The sequence below is a fragment of the Oryzias latipes genome, chromosome 4 (assembly GCF_002234675.1).
Source record: "Oryzias latipes chromosome 4, ASM223467v1".
Lineage (NCBI taxonomy): Eukaryota > Metazoa > Chordata > Actinopteri > Beloniformes > Adrianichthyidae > Oryzias > Oryzias latipes.
This window is the reverse complement of record NC_019862.2, coordinates 22,886,851-22,910,820: the sequence shown is the minus strand read 5'-3', so window position 1 is coordinate 22,910,820 and position 23,970 is coordinate 22,886,851. Positions and strand designations below refer to the sequence as shown.

The following is a 23,970-nucleotide window of genomic DNA, read 5'->3' as shown; positions in this document are numbered from 1 at the left end:
TCAAAAGATGATGTCTCTAAACAATTATTTTTGTTCCTCACCTTTAACCTTGTATAACAATTTGTATCGTATTTGATTCACATATTTCTGAGACTCCTATCTCATTAGTATGACCGAAAATGTCCTTAACCCTTGTGCTATCTTAGATGACCCCATCCTTACATTGACCTGTTCTCCCTACCATGACAAAGGTGGATAAAGGTGGAAAGATTTCATGTAATCCATGGACACCAGTGAAGATCACAAATCATTGAAGAAAAAAGGTTCAGAGCACTGTCTAGTGGGTCTAGATGACCCAACTCCCAATGTTAAAGTGCCTTGGATAGCACAAGGGTCAGTGATAATGCTAGTTATTTTTTTGGATGTCAATCCAAAGAGACAATTTGTAATCACTTAGGAAGCACTCTCAGTCCTGGGGCCTCATTTATAAAACTTTGCGTAGGATTTGCGTCAGAAGTGGCGTACGGATGAAACATAGGACGTGCGTACGCACAGAAATATTCGGATTTATAAAACCATGCGCACGCACATCCTACGCATCTTGCGCTGCATTTAGAATTAGTTGTCTTGTGGCTTCATGACACGCCCATAGTTGCTCATAAATAGTCCGTGAAACGCCCACAAATGAATATTCATTGATTGCGACACCATGGCAAACACCGAGAGGAAATGAAAAAAACGCAACTTCACTCAATGTGAAGTAGAAGTTATCGTTGGCGAGGTGGAAAAAAGGAGAAAAGTGTTGTTTGGAGGGCACAGTGTGGGCATTACTAATGCCGAAAAGGCACGTGAGTGGCAAACGGTGGCAGACGCCTTAAATGCCTTTAGCCCCACAACCTCGGACCGTGGCCGAAATAAAAAAGAAATGGTCGGACATCAAAGTCGAGGCAAAAACAAACGTCTGGCATCGCCAGAGTGTGTCTGCCACGGGTGGGGTGGGGGGGTGGGGGGGGGGGGGGGGCTGACCCCTCTTGATGAGTGATCAGTGGTGACTGAGGCGCAGGGGGAAGACCGACGCGCCAGATGCACCGGGTGACACCCCCCAAAAGCCCGCAGAGGTCCAACAGGACGCCTCGAGGAAGTCGGAACCGGCTCATAAGCCACTCGTCCTCGTTTGCCAGCAAGTCTTCTTGCTGTCTAAAGATGCGTTCACTCAGAATTCTTCCATTTGCCACATTTTTAAGAGCGCAAGATCAGCTATTGTGCGTCATTACGCATTGTGATGGAGAATTTTATTTCCATCCATTTAATTACATCTGACAAGCTACAGATGTCGGTAATAATGGACGTGGAAATGGGAAATTGCTCAGCGCAAATGTAATTTCTTGTTGCTTTCTGAATGGTTGAGACATACGCCATGTCTGTTTTGTCTGTCTGTCTAATTGCACCTATATCTGCTCCGCCAGACGGACACACTGACGAAAATATCAGTTTTGTACATTATTTCGTTCTGTTGACTATATTATTTATGAGGATGAATTGCACAACATGCCAATATTGCAGAACATATTTCACTTTTCTTTTTGCAAATAAGTGTTCATTTCAATTTCTGTTGTAATTTTCGTTTGATTTTTTTGTTTGTTTCACTGCTGATCGATCAAACGGGTGTTCGTGTAGGCTGTTAATTGTAAGACTTGCTTTGTGAAGTCTTCATGTTATTTATGAGAGGCAGTATTGTCATTTTCACTTTCACGTGTTTCTTCCATCTGCCGACGGTGTCGCCGTTTCTCATTTCACCCGTTTTTGTGCGTACGCCTGGGTCAGAGCTTGCCTGAAGGACCGCACATTTTCCCGTCAAGTTTGCTTTTTATAAATATCAACTATTGCGTAGAGAGTGGCGTACGCCTTCTTTTGTGCGTACGCAACGGTTATAAATTAGGCCCCTGATCCCTAAGCCATAAATAAGAATCCAAACACACTTGTTTGTATTTGATCAAAATATTTTTCTTTATTCTGCAAGAGAATGAATTATGGTGGAGCTCCATTGAGAAACAGAGAATCTACAACCAACAAACTTGTTTCAAACCGATACGAGAAAGGAAGGTGTTTTTGTGAAGGATAAAGCAGGTCAAAGAAGGAAATACCGAGAAAAGCCTGGAGCGGGAATGGCAGCTGGGAACACTGACAGAGAGGCCCGGCCGAAGGCAAAGATCCACCCACTGGTCGGAGAATCTGTCTGCGTCCACACGCTCAAAAATTTGCATAAAATCCTAACATTTGGTTGGATCCCTTCAGCCCCACCCGTCCGGACCTCTTTCTCGGTTTGTTCCCAATGACAGCACTATGTAACTGACGCCAAGGGATCAGACCTTAATCTTCAGCTGTAAAAGCGGTGATGTTAAATTAGCAATATTAAACTTCAGATCTGAATACACCATAAACAGACAAAGAACAGTTGTTTTCCCAAGACATCTTTTTTTTTTCTTCGTTTTTCTTTTAAATACACAAAAAACAACAGTCAAAGAGTACCAAATATGCATGCCGGATGTGTCCAAAAGAGTAGGAGGGAGGGCTGTCATATACAGTTTTTAAAAATCCTTTTTAAAGTTCTGTATTTTCATATATATATATATGGCAATATATATATATAAATATGTATGTGTGTATTATTTAGGGGCCGCTCCCCCCTCAAAGCTGTGCTGGGTACTGTGATCAGATAAGCAGTGGTAAGAACACGACACGACTCCTCAGAGAGAATCACAAACGTATTCAAACTTCGCTGCAAATACAACTTTGCAGAACTGCTCCAGAGTGAAGAGTAATAGCTGAGTAGCAACAGACTTTATTTTGTTTTTGTTAACAGTCCTGGGTTGGTAATGAGCCTCAACACTCAGGGAAAAGAAAGAAGGTGATGGCGGGCCTTTATTGTTGCTGAGACTGCACCTTCTCTACCTTTTTATTTACCAAGAGCCACTTTCCTGAAGTCTTTTTTTTTTTTTTGAGTTAAAAAGTTAAGTTTTCGCATTGGAAAACTCAACCAAACAGTCGGTAAAGGTAAACTCAAGTGATATTTTGGTTTGTTGTGCTAGTCTCCGACTCTATTTTTTTCTCTCTCGCCTGTTTCCAGTAGAAAACGGAGCCTGTTGTGAAACACCTGAACTGTGGGGTTTGATGCACTAAGTGACCTCCTTTCATCACGAACCCCTTTGTTGATAGCAAGGAGGATATTGCATGCTGAGGTGACCGAAAACAAAATAGTCCTGCAAGTATTCACAAGTACGGACATTTAAAACGGTTCAAACCTGTTGTCACTGCTAGCTTGTATACTTGCTGCATTTAGATAGAGCTTATTTCTGACATGGAATAGCAAAAATTTTAAAAAATTGTTATCCTAGCTGGACAAAGTTTAAGGATTACCCCATGATTGACAGGTTTGATGCATATTTTTATGAAAAAAAATGTAATTACTGCAAGATGTCAGAGAAAAAAAAAATCGGAAAGGCTATATTGCATCCTGTGTCTTAAAACTTCCTGCAAAAAGTAATTGTGCAGAATTATTTTTGTCCGTGTTGGCTTTCCATATCGAACAACATTTTTCACAAAGATATGGAACTTCCTAAGGGACCAAAAACAAATAAATAGGAAATTCTGTTTAATAAATTCTTTGAGGGCGGGGCTAAGACTGAATCTGCCTCTTTAATTTTGTAAAGGATAAAACAAATTGAAAGGAAATAATATTTTTGAATATATTTAGTTTTGTTTGTTTTGTTTTTGGGGGGGGGGTGCTAACCACCTCTTAAATTGTGTAATTGTGTAAGCATTAAAAATAGTTAAATAGCAAATCCTGTTTTTATTTTATTAATTATTTTAGGGCGGGACTAAGACCCAACCTGCCTCTCAAATTTAGTCAATTTTAAAAAGAAAATAGGAAACCTGTTTTTTTTACGTTTTAGGGGCAGGGCTAAGACCAAACCTGCCTTTCAAAACTTTGTAAAGATTATTTAAAAATTCTACAGGAAATAGATTTTGTTAATTTTCTTAGGGGGGTTGGGCTGAGACCTAACCTCCCTGTAAAAGTTTGTGAAGGGTTTGAGATTCACACAAGACAATGATAAAGGAAATAGTTCAAATTGCAACACTTTGACACCTGGAGGGATGTTAGATCAGTTTTTCATCACTGATTCAACTCAGACTGCAGGTCAAGTTTAAAGAATTGCTTTTTACCATCAGGACATCAATCAATAAGGGGTTTTCATGTTATTAAACAAAACAAACCAAAAAAAATCCCTTTCCGCTGAGAAGAACTAAAATCTTTGGTTTTTTAACGTTACCGGAGAAAAGAAAAACAGTCGGTAAACAAAACAACCCTTCAACGGTCACTTCTTTTAGCTTCATATAGACTTATAATGTATATAAAGATTTCTCTGCAATGATAGGTACATCTTTGTGTAAATATGGATGCATATGAAGACATCACAGGTAAATGTGTGCAACTTCTGCGGAGGAGAAATATCTGACCAGGTCAAGAAAAGTTTCAAAATAAGAGCGCCCTCTTACCCTTCCTGAAGAAGCTTAGTCTGAAACCAAATACTGTACAGATGTACAAACTCTGCTCACCATAAAACCAAAGCAAAACTTCTCTTATTATTTCTTTAATAAACGTATATTTTCATATAAAGACATTCAACAGTGAGTGATGCAAAGATCCTTCAAGTAGTAAGAACCAGGGATTTTCTCGGATCTCCCTGGCAAAAAAAAAAAAAAAAATGGCTGCGAATTAATGAGAACCGGCGGGATGGCAGAGGGAGGGAGACTGACATCCAAGCTTTGAGACGGTCTCTCAAACGACATTTAGTCAAAGAAAAACCCTGATTTGCTTCGTTTAGCTGTTTTTTTTTTGAACTGGCTGGCTTTGTTGTGTGGTCGTCTCTACGGTAAACCTGAGCGTCGATGACCGGAAACTTTATGAGAAGTCCGCCAAATCGGATGAGCCTGTATTTCCGATAGCACCTTAGAGACAGACGAACGGGTGGGGGAGGGAAGGGGAGGAGAGGGTCAACAGCTTTGGAACTGGACCCTATTTTTTGTTATTTGTACATTCAAGATGAGGAAAATCAGAACAGGAGTGAGTGGAGCAGAGCAGGGATCTGAAGGACACGGCGAGCCTTTCAAAGTGGCGAAGGAGAAACGGAGGTTGGATGTTTGGTCCAATTTTTGAGTCGCCAATTCCCATCTCTGTCTGATTCGGAACGTTTTGCCAACCACAGCTTTTTTTCGGGTTCTGGGGGGGCGTGGCAGGAGATAATGGCACTGAGGATGGGGTCCACGGAGACGCGAGGTGGGCACATTCAATGGGGTTTGCCTGACTTTCCTGTGAAAAAACAGTCTTGTTCTGGAAGGTGGAGGAAAATTCTATCGTGAAGAGCTCAACAGTTTGTTTTTTTAAGCCGAACAGAAAATAAAGTTGCTCGGAGTTTGCGCAGAAGCTGATTATATTTTTTTCCCCCAGCAGCTGAGAAGGCTCATCACGCTGCCAACACCGGCACAGACGCTTCCGGAAAAGAAGCCAAACTGCAGGTTTTTGGTTGTAAATAACTGGTTATTAAATGGTAGCTTATAAGACTGGCTGTTGTGGGTTACTTTTTTCTTTAAAAGGGAATGTGTTCTGCAGCTTCACTTAGTTCGGAAACAGAAAAGCCCAAATCCAACCTGTTCGACTAAATTTAGAGTGCAAATCTACAGCATGTTGGCTCCTCTCAGCTGCCGTACTTCCATATCCGCTAGCTAGGGGAGGATGACCTCAGCCTGGATTTGTTTTGGAGTTTCGAAGCGATTGATACGAATCTCGGCGTGGCTGCAGCATGTTTGCTTTGCCTTTAAGTGCTTCTTATTCGTTTCTGCTGCACTTTATACTGAACATCGAAAAAAAACAAGAAAATAAAAAAAACTCTCTCTGCCCCCCCTCCCCCCACGTTCACACTTTGGTCTCTGGTTCAACTGTGTTGTTGCCGTTTGAAAACAGGCACCAAAATCAAAACAAACTGAAACAGACACAACAGTTTTGCAGTTAGTAGAAAAGCGAGCTTTTGTCCACCTGAAGAAAATTGTTTCACACCCCCCCCTAAAATCCCTCAGCAGCAGTCTATGTGGAGAAGTGTCCGCGGTCTCATCATGCTACATCATTTATTCGCTTCGAACGGAGAGCTGACTCCTGGTGGCGTCCGCTCCGGTCAGGAAACACGGAGGTGGGATGAAGGCGTGACAGTGGGAATGTTTCGTAGTCGTGGTGGTGGTTTTTCTTTTAGGTAGCAGCGAGGGGAGTCGACCTGAAACTGACATCTCCTTCTCCGTTTCCTTCCTTCCTTCGGTCACTTTTTCTCACATTCACAAACATTTAAAACTTCCTTGTGCAAATCAAGCAGTCTTAGAAAGAATGCCCTCCGAAAATGTTCTCGTAAAAAATATATAGAACTCCAAGGTGGCTGACATGAGTGTTGCAGCGAGTGTTTCTGGTTTGTTGTTTGGGGGGTCTTTTTGCATGAAAACCACACCCCCACCTTAACCCTTCCTCAATCTGAAAGAGGAGGCTGGCTGGATGTCCGTGGTGGGCGGGGTTCATCTGCGTCCGGAGGGCATCTGTGTGTAGACGGGGTAGGCGAGCCGGACGTTGAGCGAGTCGTTGTGCTGCACCAGCGAGGTCTGCTGGTAGTGGAGCACCAGGTCTTTCAGGCTGCTGTACAGGTTGTATGGCTCAGCGAAGCCGAAGCCGCGCGGCGTGCTGTAGATGACGCAGTGCTTCACCTCCCCGTCAACGCTGCAGAGGAACACACATACGGGCTGTAACAATCAGGACGGTGTATCCGCAAGTCTAGCGATACGAAACCAATCACGATTCCAAGACTAACAGTGAAAATGTTTCACTAATCTTTTTTTTAATACTTTGTCTGAATAATACTCAACCTTTTAAATGAAATACATTTGATTGAATTATCAAAGCTTTAACGGTTGAAAGGTTATGATAGAATGTCAACCCTGGAGCTAAAGCGCCGGTGTTAAAGGGTTCAAACTGAGTTGTGTATGTGCTATTGAGTTGTGTAACAGAACCTCAAGCCTACTGAGTGAGCATCTACTGTGAGATGGTTTTTGTGACGACATCTACTTGTGTTGGGGCAGAACTGCTGAAAGAAACTGTAATGTGCTGCCAACTAGTGGTGGGAGGTTGAAGTGAAACACAAAAGTAGGACACTATACTTACAAGTTTGCTTGTAAAGAGCTTATAAAAAAACTGTTTTGGCAGCCCTTGAAGTAGATACTAGCACTGCTAGGTATAATATCGAGGTATTTCAGAGAATGGATTACTTCTTACACCCCCAGCAATAAATAGGTGTATTTGTATGGGTGCCTCCTCAGATTTGATGTAAAGCTGGAATTATCTGTTTGATGCAGAGCTTTGCAAAGATAGGCTGAATTTGTCTGAATGATCCACCAAACCGAGAATTAAAGTTCCACTCCGATCATCTAATGATCTATTCCAAAAAAGTGTTCCCAGTAGTCTTAATCATGATTATACTGTTTTTAGCCAAAATAAAAACATATTTTTTGCAGCGCGACAGGAGCTTATTAGAAATTCTCCTTTTAGTTCTAGGCGAATATGTTCACCTCATATATTGAGACCCTCCCGCTAGATTACAGCCCCTCAACATTAGCAGTGCAACAGAAATGGCGAGCAATATTGCAGCTAATGATGCTCAGACGAGGAAAGCAAAGCCGTACATGGATCTAGTTGTCTACAAGCGGATGCATCAGAATGGAGCACAGCAGGGAGCTTGTGGCCCCGCCCACTGTAGCTTCTACATCACAACTACAAACTTTTTCATACAGCATTAATTTATTTATCTACCCCTGATTTTTAACGATTTTAAATAAAGATGTACTCAAAAATGCTGTTTTGATTTTAATTGTCTTTCTATATGCCCTCCATCATTACAAAAACATGTTAACATTTAACATGTTAAAAACACAAAAAATTTTTTTTTTTTTTTAATCAGAGAGGACCTTTAATGCCACTTTTGGACCTCCCCATTTAATTACTGTTGATGGCAGAAATCTGATACTACTTTTATCAAGAATAAAAAAAAACACTTTACAGTAAAAACCATAATAACTAAAATGTTTTCTTTTCAGGAGAAATAAAAGACATTGTGATGGACTCCTGCCAAATCTAGTTTATTTTCATCCCTTAAGTCAGAGGTATCAAACCGATCAGGCGCAGTTTTATGTATTTTTGAATATGTATTTTTAAGGAGAGTAAAAAGGAATTTTTTGCCGAAAATGATGGAAGTCTCATCCACTAAATAAATGGATGTTTTGTCAGTGTGTTTATCTAAAAATACCCACAGTTCCACAGAGCTTGGCTTTGGTAGCCATGGCAGCATTCTCAGGCTACGTCAATACGTTTTTTTTTGTGCAAACCTTTGCACAATTTTGTACTTTTGGGCCAATTTATGGATAATTCAAAAGAAAAACTTGAAAACAAAATAACTCATTATGCTGATGTGGTCTTCAGTAATTCTGGGGACCAACCACTGCATAGTTGATCAGAGAGATTTTTAAATGAAGAAAAGGTCTGAAATAGATGAAGAATTGAAAGATTCAAATACAGCAATTTTTAAAAAGCTATTTTATGAATGTCTCTCTTTGTTGCGTTTTGCTCAGCCAGGGATCCCTGTTAGTTTTTGTTTTCCACTGTAATTCACCGTGACTTAAGGCCTGCAGAATGTACATGTACAAATAGAAATAAACTCCTATTCTATTCATGCAGAAGTTAAGGAACCCAAATGACTGGTTCTCCTTGATAATGGGTGTAAAATGTGCGCACTTACACAACAGAGCAGGCGTAGCAGCCTTTTTTGCTGCTTTCTCGAATGAGAAAGACTCCGTCTGACTTTCCGATGAGCAGCTCCTCTGCCTCCATCCGGTTCAGATTCCCCACGAACCAGCTCTTCTCATCATAGTGAGGCAAGTTCTCTTCCTCCTCGCTCACAAAGGAGCTCCTGCGCAGAGACACCGCAGACTGTGAGCAACGACTTGTTGGTGGAAGCGCAGATCGGTACATGAACAAGTATGAGAAGACTCACTCATCAGTGTTCTCGTTCTTCAGGCCAAGCCAGTCGTTGATTCGTTTCTGCCGTACTCCTTTGTGATTGAGCCAGCTGGAGAGGGGGAAGAGGTCAATGTCAGAACTTCTTCTAGGAATCTGTTTAAGAGCTCCTCTTTCATTTAAAGTACAACTAAAAAATCATCAGGCTGAGCAGAAATCAAATTAAAGACAGACGACGTCTGTGCACGGCTTTCTAGGTCGAGGCCAGATTTGTTCCTGGAAAAGCTTTAGGAATTCCCCCTGAGCAGTGCTAAGTTTCTAAACTGACCCGATGGATCTTCGGATAAGAGCGTGCCCGAAAGAAGACTTGATGTTCTTTGGGGAGGATCACAAGTTGCTGATGTCAACAGGGCAGCTCACGGACAAGTCATTAATGTCTCAGTCTTTGACACTTTGTTTAGGATTCATGAAATTCAAATTTAGATAAATCGCCATCTTTGAAGATCAACTGATCAGAACCTCTGGATTTTTTTTTTAAGTTAAACCCTCTACTACCATAAAACAGAATAACATTTAAGCTAACATTGAGACATCATAGAGTTGACCATTTACTACTTGCATCAAGAAAGATGGTGAGAATGTATTCCTCCAAGTTTTTTTTACAGAGTGAATTAGGGCTGCACGATATGAGGAAAACTTGCGATATGCGATATTAGTGATCAATATTGCGATAACGATAAATTTGCGGTAAATAAACAAATAGAAAAATAAACAAAAACATCATTTCCATTTCATTGCAACAGTTTAAAAATTATACTCCAAATGACCCTCATCGACATGGGGGACAAACGTCAGGGTGGCTAACCCTGGTCCTCAAGAGCCTCAACCCTGTCTGTTTTCCAATTCTCCCTAGACTGCTCGATAATGATAACCAAAATCAGGTGTGTTCAGTAAATCAGGATGTGAAATCACTTGAGTCAGCCAATCAACAGCAAGCTGGTTAAGGAGAGCTGGAAAACAGGCAGGGTTGAGGCTCTTCAGGACCAGGGTTAACATAATAGGCCTCCATCTGATTGGTCAACAATGGGAAGGCGTCCATCTGATTGGTCAAAGCATAAAGGGATTTATTTGATTCGTTAAATGCTTCAAGCTGCTAGAAGATTGTTTTAACACATTTTGGGTTTGCGATTTATTGCGATATTCGCCGTCTTTTGCGATATGCATATTGCAGAGCTGGATATTGCGATAACGATAAATTTGCGGTATATTGTGCAGGCCTAGAGTGAATATTCCTTTTTTTTTGTCTGGAATCATCTCCACACTCCTGAAGGATCGTTGACCTCCAGAGGTCTATAAAAAACAGCTTTAATACAGCTCTCCATACTCACACGAGGTATTGGTCCCTGATCTTGCGCAGCTGTATGAGGTCAGGCTTCAGACTGTTCATCTTTTTGTCTGTCTCGCGGTTGTCCATGGCTTGGGTTTTCAGGTCCTGCTCCAGTCGCACTTTGCTATCGTGGATCTCCCCAAGCCGAGACTTGAGCTTCTCGTAGTTCATCATTATGCGCTCGATCTCCTTGTCATTGCCTTCGCGATGGAAGCGCTCTATGTAGTCTTTGCTGTAGCGCTCCTGGGTGTGGCACTGCTCTTCAAAGATCTTGATGGTCTCATTAAAGGCCTCAATGGCCGTCCTCTTCATCTGGATCTCCTGCAAAAGGATCGTGAGACAGAGGGTGAGAATGAGAGCCGGAGCACGGCCTTTGCAGGGCAGAACCTGGAGCTTGCTCACCTGGGACGTCTTTGTGTAATCTTCATAGAGCCGGTCGTAGTCTTTGCTCTTGTCTTGGTACTGATTGTGGTACTCCTGCAGTTTCTTCCCAACAGCATCAATGTTGTCCTCCTTTACCAGCTGATCCTGAGGTTGGATGAGGACAGATAAGAGTCAAAGAGCTACTAACATACATTTACTTCATCACAGACATCACTGCTACTGACATTCTGACAGAGCACAACCAGAATGAATCCATATAGAAGGCGCTCGAGATGAGGTGTTTAGACCCCTTTGGAGAACTCTGAATCTTTTGATAAAAAGAGGTATTTCAAATTCAAGCCACTGCAGCATCTTCATTGCCTACAATCCGTTTCAGGTTAAGATCTGGAAAAACATCTGAAGTGTCGGACATGACCGTATGAAACTGATCTGCACTTCAGGAGTTCATGTTGGCGTCAAGCCGACTAAATGAAACACGAGAATAAGCAAACAAAGGAGCTGTTGCGTGATTTATGACACATTTCTTGCTGATCTGCCACCTGCTGGCTGCCCGTGTATGATTGCAGCCAGATGAAAGGCTCATAAAAGTTTGTCGTTCTCCAGGGGGAAAAGTGCGTCTGTGGAATTCTGATCCGAGCAGCCTCTGCACGGTGTGTGCACACTAAGTGATTTCTCCACTGATTATGGGAATACTCCACTGATCTAGTGGCTTAAATGGTGTGTGTGCAGCTGTGAGAGCGTACGGACCTGCTGGAAGCGGGAGACGGGATACATGAGCTTGACGTCCAGCTTGGTGTTGTACTGGGCCAGAGATTCGTGCCTGTAGTGGCTGATGAGATCCACCACTGAGTTGAAGGTCAGCGGCTCTGAGAAACCGTACTTCCCATCCCTGTGGTAGATCTTGATCAGCTTATTGTTGCCTCCTTTCCTGAAGGAAGGAAAGAGAAAAAAGGCGTTCATCTTCCCGCCAGCATTTTGCGTCCACTTCCAGTGGAACTCTCGAGAAATGCAGTGAGGACAACGGTGGTCCTGCGTGTGCTACCTCAGTGTGAGTGTGTAGTCGCCTTGCATCTTCGTGGAAGCATCCCTCACCAGGAAGGTCCCGTCAGGCATGTCTCTGAGTTTATCATTCACTTCCTCCCTGTAGGTCAAACATACAACAGTTGAGGAGGTTTGCACAGATGAGGCTCCAGGTGAAAAAGAAAAACCTACCACAACCGTCAGGTTTCTTACCTGGAAATGTCCCCCCAGTACCACTCGGCTTCTTGCAACGCTCCTCCATCCTTGGTGGTGGTGCTGCCTCCCCCCACTCCCACTGATGAGGACTGCTGGGACTTTGCTGGCTTTGGAGGAAGAGCTGCAGAAAAAACAGAGGTATTTTTTTCTGCAGTTTTAACTCTTCATCACTTTAGCTTTACGTGTTTACCCCCACAGAGCTGCAGCATGAGCTGCTAAACCTGCACAGGAACCAGTCGGTGTCACTTCTTTCTGAACCAGAACCTCACAGCAGATACTCCTCCGTGCTTTTGGCTAGGGGTCAACCAATTCTCTGCCAGGACCATTATTGGCTCAGATATTTAATATTTAGACACATGAGAATCAGCAGATTTTAAGATGGTTATTTTGGCTCAGATGCAGCCGCTCTTTCCTCGGCATTATCCCACCCAAGGCTCCAACTGATTGGTTATGCAAACCACGCACTTATTCTTCTGCATGTCGCACTATTAGCAACCAGGGCCGTCACTCTTAATGTGTTAATGCTGCGTTAATAAATTGTTTGTCGTCCCTGTATTCAGACAAAACCGGCGCGAGCGCCTCAGCTGCTCTGTGGGTTTGTTTAACTATGGCCCCTCCCTCCTCTGACCAACACCAACATGAAGAGTGCTTCAAGCGACTTGCGAGAAAGTTTCTTTGTGCTCCGCCCTCACCAGTCCTGAGCGAGCGCACCTTTAGCCAGGTCTTTGCAATTTACTAACTCAATTGAAGTAGTTTGGTTGGAGAACACGCAGAACAACTTTGCTTATGCACCACAATCTCAAGCGGCTCAAGTAGGACTACTGACAATTTAACAGTCACAGTTTTCTCAAATTATATTTAATTTAGTTTTATTGATTTGATAGAACTTCTGGGAGTTATTTGTTTTATTTTTTACTTTTTTATTTGACCTTGTAAGATGGGATTCTGTGCCATGGATATCCCTGCACTTTTTGTTTTTGTGTCAACTAAAGACAAGTCATTTAATTTATGTGGAAGTTTTACTTTATTCCGTACAAAAAAACTAACATTTTAATTGAAAAACAAATAAATTGTTGGTGTATGTGTTATTCTAATATTTGATGCCAATATTTTCACGCAACTGCTTGAAATATCCGTTTTCAGCTTTTTTGACTTTCAGTCTTGTCGATCTCTACTTTGAGTGGACCACTGTGAAACATTTATTATCGCTTTTATTCGAATAAAATATTTTTTTCATTGTTTACTAGCAGAGTTCGGCAAAGTTTGTACGTGTTTTCCAAAGTGTGGAAATCTGTGGTCAAACACACATGAATGGCATATGATCTGATTTATGATCTGCTTTGTTGATGTTTCACATCATGGTAACATGACAAAAGATACTAAAGGTTTTTTATGCTAAAGATGGTGGTGGTGCAATTTTCAGATCTCATTTTAAAAAATGACCTTTAATACTAAAAATTTACTCACAGAAAGCTTTAAAACAACTTATTTTCCAGTTTGAAAATAAATAAAAATATTTTCATTAAATGTCAATAGGTGTTAATTTGGAGACACAGGCATTAAAAAAACAAAGCTGTGCAGTTTCTGCTGTGCAACCTGTACACACAATCTTCGTTCCTGACTCCAAACAAAGAGAAGTGTCCAAGGAGTGGAGAACAGTGACGTGATTGCAGCACAGATCATCAGTTTGAAGGAGTTGTGTTGCAGAACAACTCCTTTAAGTGTCTGCTGATGTGCCACCTCCTTCTGCAGAGAGCCAACATGCAAGAGGACAAAGTGTCCAGAACGTTCTGGCTCCAGACGCTGCGAATGCTGGCAGGTGACAGGAACCCCGGATGATGGACTTGCTCGTGCGGCAGTACGATTGCGTTTTCCAGATCAGATCACAGTCAGCCCGACGGGTCGCCGTGAGCGACTGCGGAGGACTTCACACAAAGACGCTGCAGCTTGGCTGCGCTGCACATAACCTGAGCCTGCCATGAAGAGTGGCAGCTCCCCTTTGTTCTCCTCACTTTTTTCCTGCGTGTCAGCATCCTTTTCCCTCACAGAGGCTCGAAGACATGCCAGAAACTACTTCTCAAAACTCAAAAATCCACCAACAAAAATGTTTCACAACAAACATCTATTGTGTCTTTCAGCAAACGTGCAACAAAAGTAGGAAACTTTGCCAAAGTCATGCTGCAAAGTGCTGCAGTCAGGCAACCATGACAACCGTCCCAGCACAAAGACCGCCTGGAAAAGCAGACATTTTCGAAACAAACAAACGTTTTTGAAACACTGCTGCTGTTTAAAAAGAAAGAAAAAAACTCCTAAAACCTGCAAGAAGCGCAGACGGAGAACGAACAAAGGGGGCCGTCGGCGCAGCCTCCCCCGCCCCCCCTCACCTCACCAGACAAAGAAGCAGCGCTCAGCAACACACACTTGAGTATCACTTGTCATCGCATGCACGAAGAAGCCCACAGCCCTGCTGAACAATGACAGACAAAAAAGCAGCACAAACTGCTGCTTCTATGGCAGCCGAGGAGCTGTACAGACCTCACGGCTGCTCAAATCACCTGCAGAGAAACCAGGGCTAACCCAGAACAAACTAATTGCAAGTTCACAGCAGACACATTGCAGGTGCTACAACCCACAAAGCAAAAATAAGAAAAGAAAAAAAAAAAGGAAGAGTTTCTGGGTTCTCTTACCATCCTCCTCCCTTGCACTTTCAGTGAGCTGCATGCTGCCACTCGTCTCTCAGCTGTTCCCCCTTCCCAACTACCGCCTCCTCCTCCTCCTCCACCTCCCCTTTGCTCAGTCAGACTGAAGAAAAGACCAAGCGAGGCTGATCCTAAAAGGCAGGCCACGGGGATAACTAATCCGCGCATGGAGGCACGCCCCCTCAGCCAATCAGGGAAAGGAGGCTGAAAGGAAGGGGGGGTGGCAGGGTTGGACCTTTCCAGAGAAAGCAGGAGAAAAAAGGAGCAGGAGGAGGAGTTTCCCTGTGGCACCTCTATTCCTTCTGGGACAGCACACACACAATAGCAAGGCATTGAGCCTTAACCCAACAGGTTGTTTCTGCAGAGCAGAAGAGGAAGATGCTCAGTGGAAACCTGGAGACCAGGTTAAAGCATCTCAAAGCAACGCAAAGAACCCAACAGGTCTTTGAACTGCTGCATGGGAAAGCAAAAAGACCAAACTGTAAAATGAGGAAGAAAATGTGTTGATCTTTGTTATGAAACGTGCCAAAAGTCTTTAGGAAAAATAGGAATCCAAACCAAAACTCTCCAACATCACCTACCAGTAGTTTTCCACTAAAAAGACCATCATCAATTGCCTTGCATCCTCACACAAAGTTGCCAGAATCTGGAGAAGATTTACACACAAGGCGTTTGTATCTTGACGGCACTGTGATGAATGTGCAGCCCGAGTATCCATTTCCATCCAGCCTCCCTACACCTCCATTTTTTATTTATTTAGAGTGCACATCACGCCACAGACAAACTCACCCAACAAACAAAGAGGCGAGCAGTCAGACTCAGCTGATGTGATTGATGACAGGATGAGCTCATTGGCACAACAGAGGTGAGACTCTGCACATCACAGAAGCTGGCTGCTGCTGGGTCAGTTCACGTGCACACTCTGAAAGCTAAAGAGTGATTTAAACTGGTTAAAGAGCACTACATTATCTGCAGTAAATCTGCACTTGGGGAGCATCCTGGATTTGATCAGAGCAAGGCAGCTCCAGAGGAGTTGCCATAGATAACCTTTGAATGAAAGAAGACGAGCAGGAGCAATACATGATTGAGCTCCGGGTAAGGCTGCATTCAACAGCGCCTCCTGCAAACCCCCACCGCCTCCCTTTCACCGAGCTCAGGGAGAGGGGGGTGGGAGTCAAATGACACTGGCAAATTTCCTGAGGAATGAATGAATGAACGAATGTACGCAGGTGGGAGTGAATTGTGCAGGCAACAACGGTGGGGCACAAAAAGGCGCAGGTGACTCTCCTTTCCTTCACATGCTGATCGGGATTAGCCCGTATTTAAGATGACTTTATCCCGGGTTTTTGCTCGCTATTTTCTGGCCGCTCTCAGGAGTCCCATTCCCCGCCTCCACTTCCATCTCCTCCCCCCTTTCCTGCTGCTGGCACCCGGTAAAAGCTGATTTTAGAAAGATCCAGAACACCCGTTTTAAACGTACGACCCAGGCGCGCACCGCACAGTCCGCAAGAGTAAACGAATGCGTCTTCATTTAAAATACAAAAATTGTCAATGTCGAGGCTCCGTAGCTTTTGGCCTCTCTTCCTTCAGCTGCCACTGCGGCGCGAGCGCCGTAACCAAGGTAGCAAAGCAGGGGGGACACAAGCGGCGGGAGGCGCGCGCACACTGAAAACTTTCCACCGATTCCTTGTGGAGCCGAATCAGGCACGACAACCCCCACACTGTGTCCGCTTACCTGGCGGTTGGTCCATTTCCAAGTAGAATATCAGCTCGGTGGAGTAGGGCATCGTCATGTCCCGCCAGTCTCCTTCCTCGTCGGCTTTTTCCGTCGTCAGAACAGTATTGTACATCGCTTTCGTTTGGCTAAAACCGTTTTTCCACTTGAATTCTGTATTTTTGCCTACGTGCTGCTAGCAATTGCACACCGAACAAAGAATATATATATATAAATAAACCGCAATATATAAAATAGTCATACAGATAAATTATCTGTCTGTTCGAAAAATCTGAATTCCTGCTTCAGAATTTAATAAATAGACAAAAAGTGTACGGCAGGCTCCGAGCTGCGGCTGCTTTCTCCGACATAATAGTAATAGAAATAGCTCGGGGCTCTTCATGAAGGCCTTCTTTGTGATATTTCATGTAAATATAAAAAAAAAAAATCTTCATTAGTAGAAGCCGGCTCTACTTTTCACGTCTCTTTTCGTCTCCCCCGCAGATTCCGCCGTCTTGCCGGCTTCATTTTAAGATGAGCAGTGACAAGAGGAGGCCGGCAGAGGTTGACAAGGGCTCGACCGAACCATTCTGCTCCAGTTTACAGGGGTGCGGGTTGCTACTCTTGGAAAACGAATACCCTAAAATACTATTAAAGTTATAACTTCAAAGACAAAAACACATTTGTCATATCGTTTTACACATTCGAATTAAATTTGAATCGAAAATACATAGCTAATAATGTTTTTATTTATTTGTGATGCAAGTTCTCCCCCTTATTCGAAAACTGACGGGAACGCCTGCTTCTGCCCCTACCCACAGCTGACCGTGGCTCTGTGCGCAGACGCAGAGCGACTGAGTTCCAAAGCCAATAGAAAAACGACTCCAGTCTCTGAAGAGCCAAGTTACAAATTCAGTGCTTTTTCCAAGAAGAACCCCATCTTCCTCCTGGCTGACTGCACACAGCTACAAGGTACTTGATCATATAAAGCAGCAGCAGCAGCCGCCTGGGGTACAGTATAACAAGCTGTATGAATAATGACCCTTAAACAATCCGAAGGAAAGTAGCAATGGTTTTTGCATACATTGTAAAATAATTGTGCAGTACATGATACTCCACTTTTCTAACAGGAGACAGTTTCATAGTCATAAATGAGTTATGGCCTAGTTTCTATTGATTTGCGCAGTTCATTAAAATAAACAACTATGTATAGTTTACAATGACTGTTCCCACTTTTTTCACTTAGAAGACATTTCTACCAGGTATTACACTTAAACAACTGCATTAACAGGCTCAAAACTGAACTAGATTTATGAATCTATGATCTATTAACATTTTAAGTTTTAGGTTAAATTTTTATGGTTATGGAAAACGCTTTCCATATAACTAGTGATAAAAAACAAAAAAATGTGCAACTTTTGTTAGTAAAATATTGAATTCTGAAATGAAATTACAGCAAACAAAAATGTAAAGGAAATTTCAAATGCTATTAATTATTTTAAAATGTATTTGATTAATATTTGTTTGAACCCAGCCCTGATTTCAAAATGTACAGCAACAATGCCTTTACATCCTAAATAAAACTTTTTGAAACCCTAAAGAGAACTCAACTAAGAGACAAAAAATTAAACAAAAAAAAGATAAACAAAATGAAACAAAAGTTGTTCATGTTTTAAAGAACAAAAAGATAAAGGAAAGGATGCTAAAACCAAAAGGCGTTTTTAAACACACTTTTATGCAGACCCACACATGAGTACATAGTACACAAAAACACACTAACAAATACCCTACAGCCTACAGACATATAGTACAAACCAAAAGTTTGGACACACCTTCTCATTCAAAGAGTTTTCTTTATTTTCACGACTATGAAAATTGTAGAGTCACACTGAAGCCATCAAAATTGTGACATAACACATGTGTAAATATATACATAACAAAAACATGTAAAACAAGTGAAAATATGTCATCTTGTAGGTTTTTCAAAGTAGCCACCTTTTGCTTTGATTACTGCTTTGCACACTCTTGGCATTCTCTTAATGAGCCGAAACGGTCTTCCAACAGTCTTGAAGGAGTTCCCTGAGATGCTTAGAACTTGTTGGCCCTTTTGCCTTCACTCTGCAGTCCAGCTCACCCCAAACCATCCTGATTGGGTTCAGGTCCAGTGACTGTGGAGGCCAGGTCATCTGGTGCAGCACCCCATCACTCTCCTTCGTGGTCAAATAGCCTTACACAGCCTGGAGGTGTGTTTGGGTCATTGTCCTGCTGAAAAAGAATTGATGCTCCAACTAAACGCAAACCGGATGGAAAAGCATGCCGCTGCAAGATGCTGTGGTAGCCATGCTGGTTCAGTATGCCTTCAATTTTGAATAAATCCCCAACAGTGTCACCAGCAAGGCATCCCCACACCATCACACCTCCTCCCCCATGCTTCACAGTGGGAACCAGGCATGTAGAGTCCATCCGTTCACCTTTTCTGTCGCACAAAGACACGGTGATTGGAATCAAAAATCTCCAATTTGAACTCATCAGACCAAAACACAGATTTCCACGGGTTCATGTCCATTCCTTGTGTTCTTTAGCCCAAACAAATCTCTTCTGCTTGTTGCCTTTCTTTAGCAGTGGTTTCCTAGCAGATATTCTACCATGAAGGCCTAGTTCACACAGTCTCCTTTTAACAGTTGTTGTAGAGATGTGTCTGCTGCTAGAACTCTGTGTGCCATTGACCTGCTCTCTAATCTGAGCTGCTGTTAACCTGCCATTTCTGAGGCTGCTGACTCGGATGAACTTATCCTCCACAGCAGAAGTGACTCTTGGTCTTCCTTTCCTGGGTCGGTCCGCATGTGAGCCAGTTTCTTTGTAGAGCTTGATGGTTTTTGTGACTGCACTTGGGGACACTTTCAAAGTTTTCCCAATTTTTCAGACTGACTGACCATAATTTCTTAAAGTAATGATGGCCACTCGTTTTTCTGTACTCAGCTGCTTTTTTTTGCCATAATACAAATTCTAACAGTCTATTCAGTAGGACTATCAGCTGTGTATCCACCTGACTTCTGCACAACACAACTGATGGTCCCAACCCCATTTATAAGGCAAGAAATCCCACTTATTAAACCTGACAGGGCACACCTGTGAAGTGAAAAACATTTCAGGTGACTACCTCTTGAAGCTCATTAAGAGAATGCCAAGAGTGTGCAAAGCAGTAATCAAAGCAAAAGGTGGCTACTATGAAGAACCTAGATTGGATGGATATGTCGGTGCAAATTTTTGTGCTCGGGTGTTTTTACCTAAATGTACAGTGATGTAACTGAATGTTAAAGAAAATGTGAAATCCTTAAAAAATCCTTGCAAGTTTGTTTATATTTGGTATGAAATCGGACTTTTTAACATGAGAGCCAAAGGGAAACTGCTCCCTCCTGCAACCAGCCTTCAGTGGCCTTTTGGGGAAATGCGGGATTTGGTACTTTCTGGTTTGGTAGCCGAAGGTGTGTGGAAGGGGCTTGATTTCAAATGTGGTCAAGCTGCCTGCAGTGAGAATCAGTCACAGAAAATGACACAGCTGCCCAACTAGGATGTTAGAGAGGTGCAAACGTACATTTACCAACCTGACAATAAAAGGATTAAAGCAAACACACATTAAGACACACCTGTTCAGATGGATATTTTAGGTTTACGTCATTGTTAGCTCAGGTTTGTTTGAGAATGTATATAATCTATAGGCCTGCTTAGAGCACTAAAAATAAAAAAAAAAGTAAACGATAATAATAAGTGTCTGTATTTTATGAAAGATCAAATGAGAGTGGGTTGTGGAAAAAGGGCATGTTGCAGTGTTGTGATGGATCATCCTCCACACAAAAAAAAATACAAAAAAAACTGCTCAGTTTATACTTAGTTTATTGCAAAAACAAAAAAAGTAGAGTAACAATATATTACTTGGAAGGCTTTGGTGAGGGTGTAAAAAAGTAATGTGATGTTCTCAGATATGGTCTATTAGAGCATTGGTTCCCAACCCCGGGTTATGGACCAGTACCCGTCCGTGGTGCAGCTGGTACCAGGCCACAGTAGAAAAAAACAAAAACAAAAAACACAACCTACTTTTTTTTTGTCTGTCAAGTTTTATTTTGTAAAACTACTGGATTCTTCCGACCACATCCGAATCATTCTTGATGCAAGTTGCTCGGTCACATGTGGAAAACACATCTGCTATTCAAGCTAGCAAAGTTAACAAAAAAAACCTAAAGATTCGGAAAGTTTATTTTTGAAAATCAGAGCCAGAGAGGAAAGAGAAGAAGAGTCTTTGCCCGAATGCAAATTCTTCTCCTATACCCCCATGGTTTCTCCCTATCCCTACCAACTGTAGGGCCATTTGGAGGGGTATAGTTGTCCAAAATAGTTTTTTTAAGGGCTAAACCTTGCGGCAGAGGGCTCGGCATCCCAATGTCTTCCGTGTCTCGCTGTGCTGTGGAGGAGAGGCTCTTTTCTTTACATGGGTGCGCTCTGATTCACAGAAGTTTACATTTAAATGTAAGTAATGACTTTTTTGTTTTAACATGACTTTTTTAACATGATAAAACCGATGTTGTTATGAATTTCCGAGCGCTAGCAGCTCCGCGCTAACCATTGACTATTGATGATGACGAGTGAAATTCATTGTTTGTGAGTAACGTCCGAATCTGAAAACCCTATTTTTACATAACTTTCCATTTGGAAGGATAAATGTAGGGGTAGGACAAGAATTCGCAGACTTTAAAATAAAATAAAAGCTGCATTTAATAAACAAAAAACCAAGAGTCTTTACACCAAATATGGATTTATTGTGACAGTTGTTCTCACAAACTATATTAATAATGCAGAATATTCAACATCCAGCTGTCTAATTTTACAAGGATGCTTGTAAAGTTTGAATAACTTTATAAGCAACATTTATTACTTTTATTTAGAAAATACCAGTTTTGGACACAGTTCATTTTTTTGTATTTATCCGTCACACCTTAAAAGTCAGAGGAAGCTGAAGTTTGCTTCTAATTTTGTAGCTTCCAGTGAGTTAAAAATTTGTTTAGCGGCGCATGAGCGTTTTGAAGCCTGAAGCACGTTTACATAAACTCTGCATTAAAAGTGGTCAATGAACAACGCGGTGTGAATATTGCTTAAGAGCGCAAGTGCTTCTTTATTCCTTTTTTATTGTCGAGTTGCATTTTTAGTGTTTACATTTCTTTTTGCAGCTTTCCCACTTACACTTGAGAAGTTGCCATAATACCTACAAATAGGGGCTGCTGCTCTCAGTATGACAATCCGCCTGTCTGTGCGCCTGCTTGGTGTCCTACTTCAGGGAGCAATCATAAATGAAAGGTCTGCTCCCCAATCTGTCGTTCACCCAATCCTGCTTTTCCTCCACCCTTTCATCTGTCCACGCCTCTGTAAACTTGTCCCTCTCGTCTGGCTTTCACACGAGAGGATAGACACTCTTCTTGGGGGAAAAAAAAACACGCTTAAAAAAAAAAATAACTTAGGAGAAGGGGGATTTTACTGAATGAGATGCATGGATTATTTGTGTGGGGGTGTTTCACAGATGGCTCGTGCCGGACACTCGCGACCCAAAGCTCCTCTCTGTTAACTGTGTCAAACAGGTTTAATTGCTGCTGTCTCTTTGAGCGTGTGTGTGTGGCCGGGCAGATGGATCCTTAACAATGACACAGGAACTGACTCTGCCCCTCGTCACACAAAAGAGAAAGAGGGAGGAAGAAGGAGGGGCCGACGGGCCGCCGCATTAATCTGCCCCGTCCGAGGCCATCGGCTCTCTGCTCCTCCATTCAACTTCCCTAACAATGGAACACAGCGACTCAGAGTGGCCCATTTCTAAAGCAAAATTCATATGAAGCACATGAGACCACTGCTCCCAATGAAAGCCAAGACACTAATCATGTTTCCTGCCACCTGCTATAGTGCATTTTGAATGAGACTAAGAAGTAAGCTCTTACAATGAACTTTATAACCAATGGTGGTCATGTTAAAAATGAGTGTCTGATTTCCTGTAATGGAAAAATTAACTGACTGATTCACCAAGTCCTAAATATACTGTAGTGAAATACGGTTAGTGTTTTCTTTGCAAGTTAAAGACCCATTCTGATAAAACGTATGTTTTCTGTGTTTTTAACATGTTCTCGTTGCATTTTTCTGATGATGGAGGACATATGATAAGAAAATTAAGTTCAAAATTGCATTTCTGAGTATTTCATTATTTAAGTTGTTGTAAATGAGGAGCAGACGAAAAAATGCAGATCAAAAAAGCTTGGAGCTGTCATGTAAGTGTCAGCATGAAGCAGTGATTGTTCTCTGTAGTTTACCCAGATACAAGAGCTAAGGCTAAGACTATGATGCGTCCTTCTGTTACAGGCAGTAAAAAAAATACTCATGAACCTCTTACTTAAGCTCCCTGCTCTGTTCCACTCTGATGCATCCACTTGCAGACAAATACATCCATGAAGGTCTTTTTCCCTCATCTGAGCTGGAATCTGGCTCAAAACTGTACGTCTGGATAGCTCCAATATTGCTCACCATTTTTGTTGGCAAGCAATAACTGCCATTACTGTTCCACCAGAAACTATCCTACACTTCCCTTTACTAAAATTCTCAGTCTGCTTTGATGTTCAGTTATATCTATTAACAGAGTTGGCTCCTGCCATTTTGTTGACTTTGGTTAAATAGTTTGACTTGTTGGAGCTTGCACTTACAGCAAGTACCTGAAGGTTTCTGTTATGTGGCTTAATTTGTCATTTGTAAATATTTAGGACAAACTATCCAGTTTCATGGGAGAGAGAAAGTTCTCTCGTCTACCTGTCAACTGTACAAAGCCATGCATAATCCCAATTCCTGTATTTGTGGGAGGGGCTGAGTCACTGGCTGCAGCATCAGATAAAAACGTGTCAAAAGAATAAAAACTCTATTTCCCAAAAAATCCTTTCTATTTGTTTCATTAGTAACTCTTTATAAGTGTTTCCTATTTCACTTCTTAACTATACCAACAAAAAAGCCTTAGTGTATGTATAACTTTTTTTTCTTCTCTTTTATCTTCTCTTTTTTTTCTGTCATTTCTTCATCATAATAGTGAAGGTTTTAAGTCCAGTTGCCATGACTTTTTTTTTACTTGTCCTGTCCAACAGCTGAGCAGACAGATGAGTGCTGAAAGCCTCTTGTGTTGGACATATTTTACTGTTACAATAGGGGTTATGAAACATTTGATACACTTTGATACACTTGGTGTATATTTAAATAAACCCCTTTTGTAATTTAGGCTAAACTTTATTCATCTACTCATATCTGTAACAGTCTTTTGGTGGACCGGACAGAAAAGTAAAGAAGGCAAGAAGCGAGAGGGATTCCCGAGGGGGGTAGGGGGTAGGAGGGTGATTAAAGAGGGGGGGTAGAACCATGAAGCAGCATAAGGCAACAAGTTGCTGGATGTTTACAGTCATTACAGTCAAGTTTATAAGTAATATAAATCCAGAAGGGG

The 23,970-nt window shown here is 42.1% G+C and overlaps 1 protein-coding gene and 1 long non-coding RNA gene across 2 annotated transcripts in view; one reads left to right on the top strand and one right to left on the bottom strand.

Annotated features, from left to right (window-relative positions):
* Positions 1–1,922: 1,922 nt before the first annotated feature.
* pik3r3 (phosphoinositide-3-kinase regulatory subunit 3) overlaps positions 1,923–23,970 on the bottom strand; it is a 248,651-nt gene continuing 226,603 nt past the window's right edge. The window contains exons 7-14 of the mRNA XM_011474287.3: positions 12,045–12,168; positions 11,854–11,952; positions 11,559–11,739; positions 10,830–10,955; positions 10,429–10,748; positions 9,078–9,152; positions 8,823–8,993; positions 1,923–6,754 (exon numbers count right to left, since the gene is read on the bottom strand). Coding sequence (XP_011472589.1) covers positions 6,556–6,754; positions 8,823–8,993; positions 9,078–9,152; positions 10,429–10,748; positions 10,830–10,955; positions 11,559–11,739; positions 11,854–11,952; positions 12,045–12,168 — 1,295 coding nt within the window. The 3' untranslated portion in view covers positions 1,923–6,555. The remainder of the gene's footprint in view (positions 6,755–8,822; positions 8,994–9,077; positions 9,153–10,428; positions 10,749–10,829; positions 10,956–11,558; positions 11,740–11,853; positions 11,953–12,044; positions 12,169–23,970) is intronic.
* LOC111947381 lies at positions 14,767–18,449 on the top strand. The gene is made up of 3 exons (XR_002873191.1): positions 14,767–16,888; positions 16,965–17,068; positions 17,282–18,449. It is a non-coding gene; the product is annotated as an uncharacterized LOC111947381 (long non-coding RNA).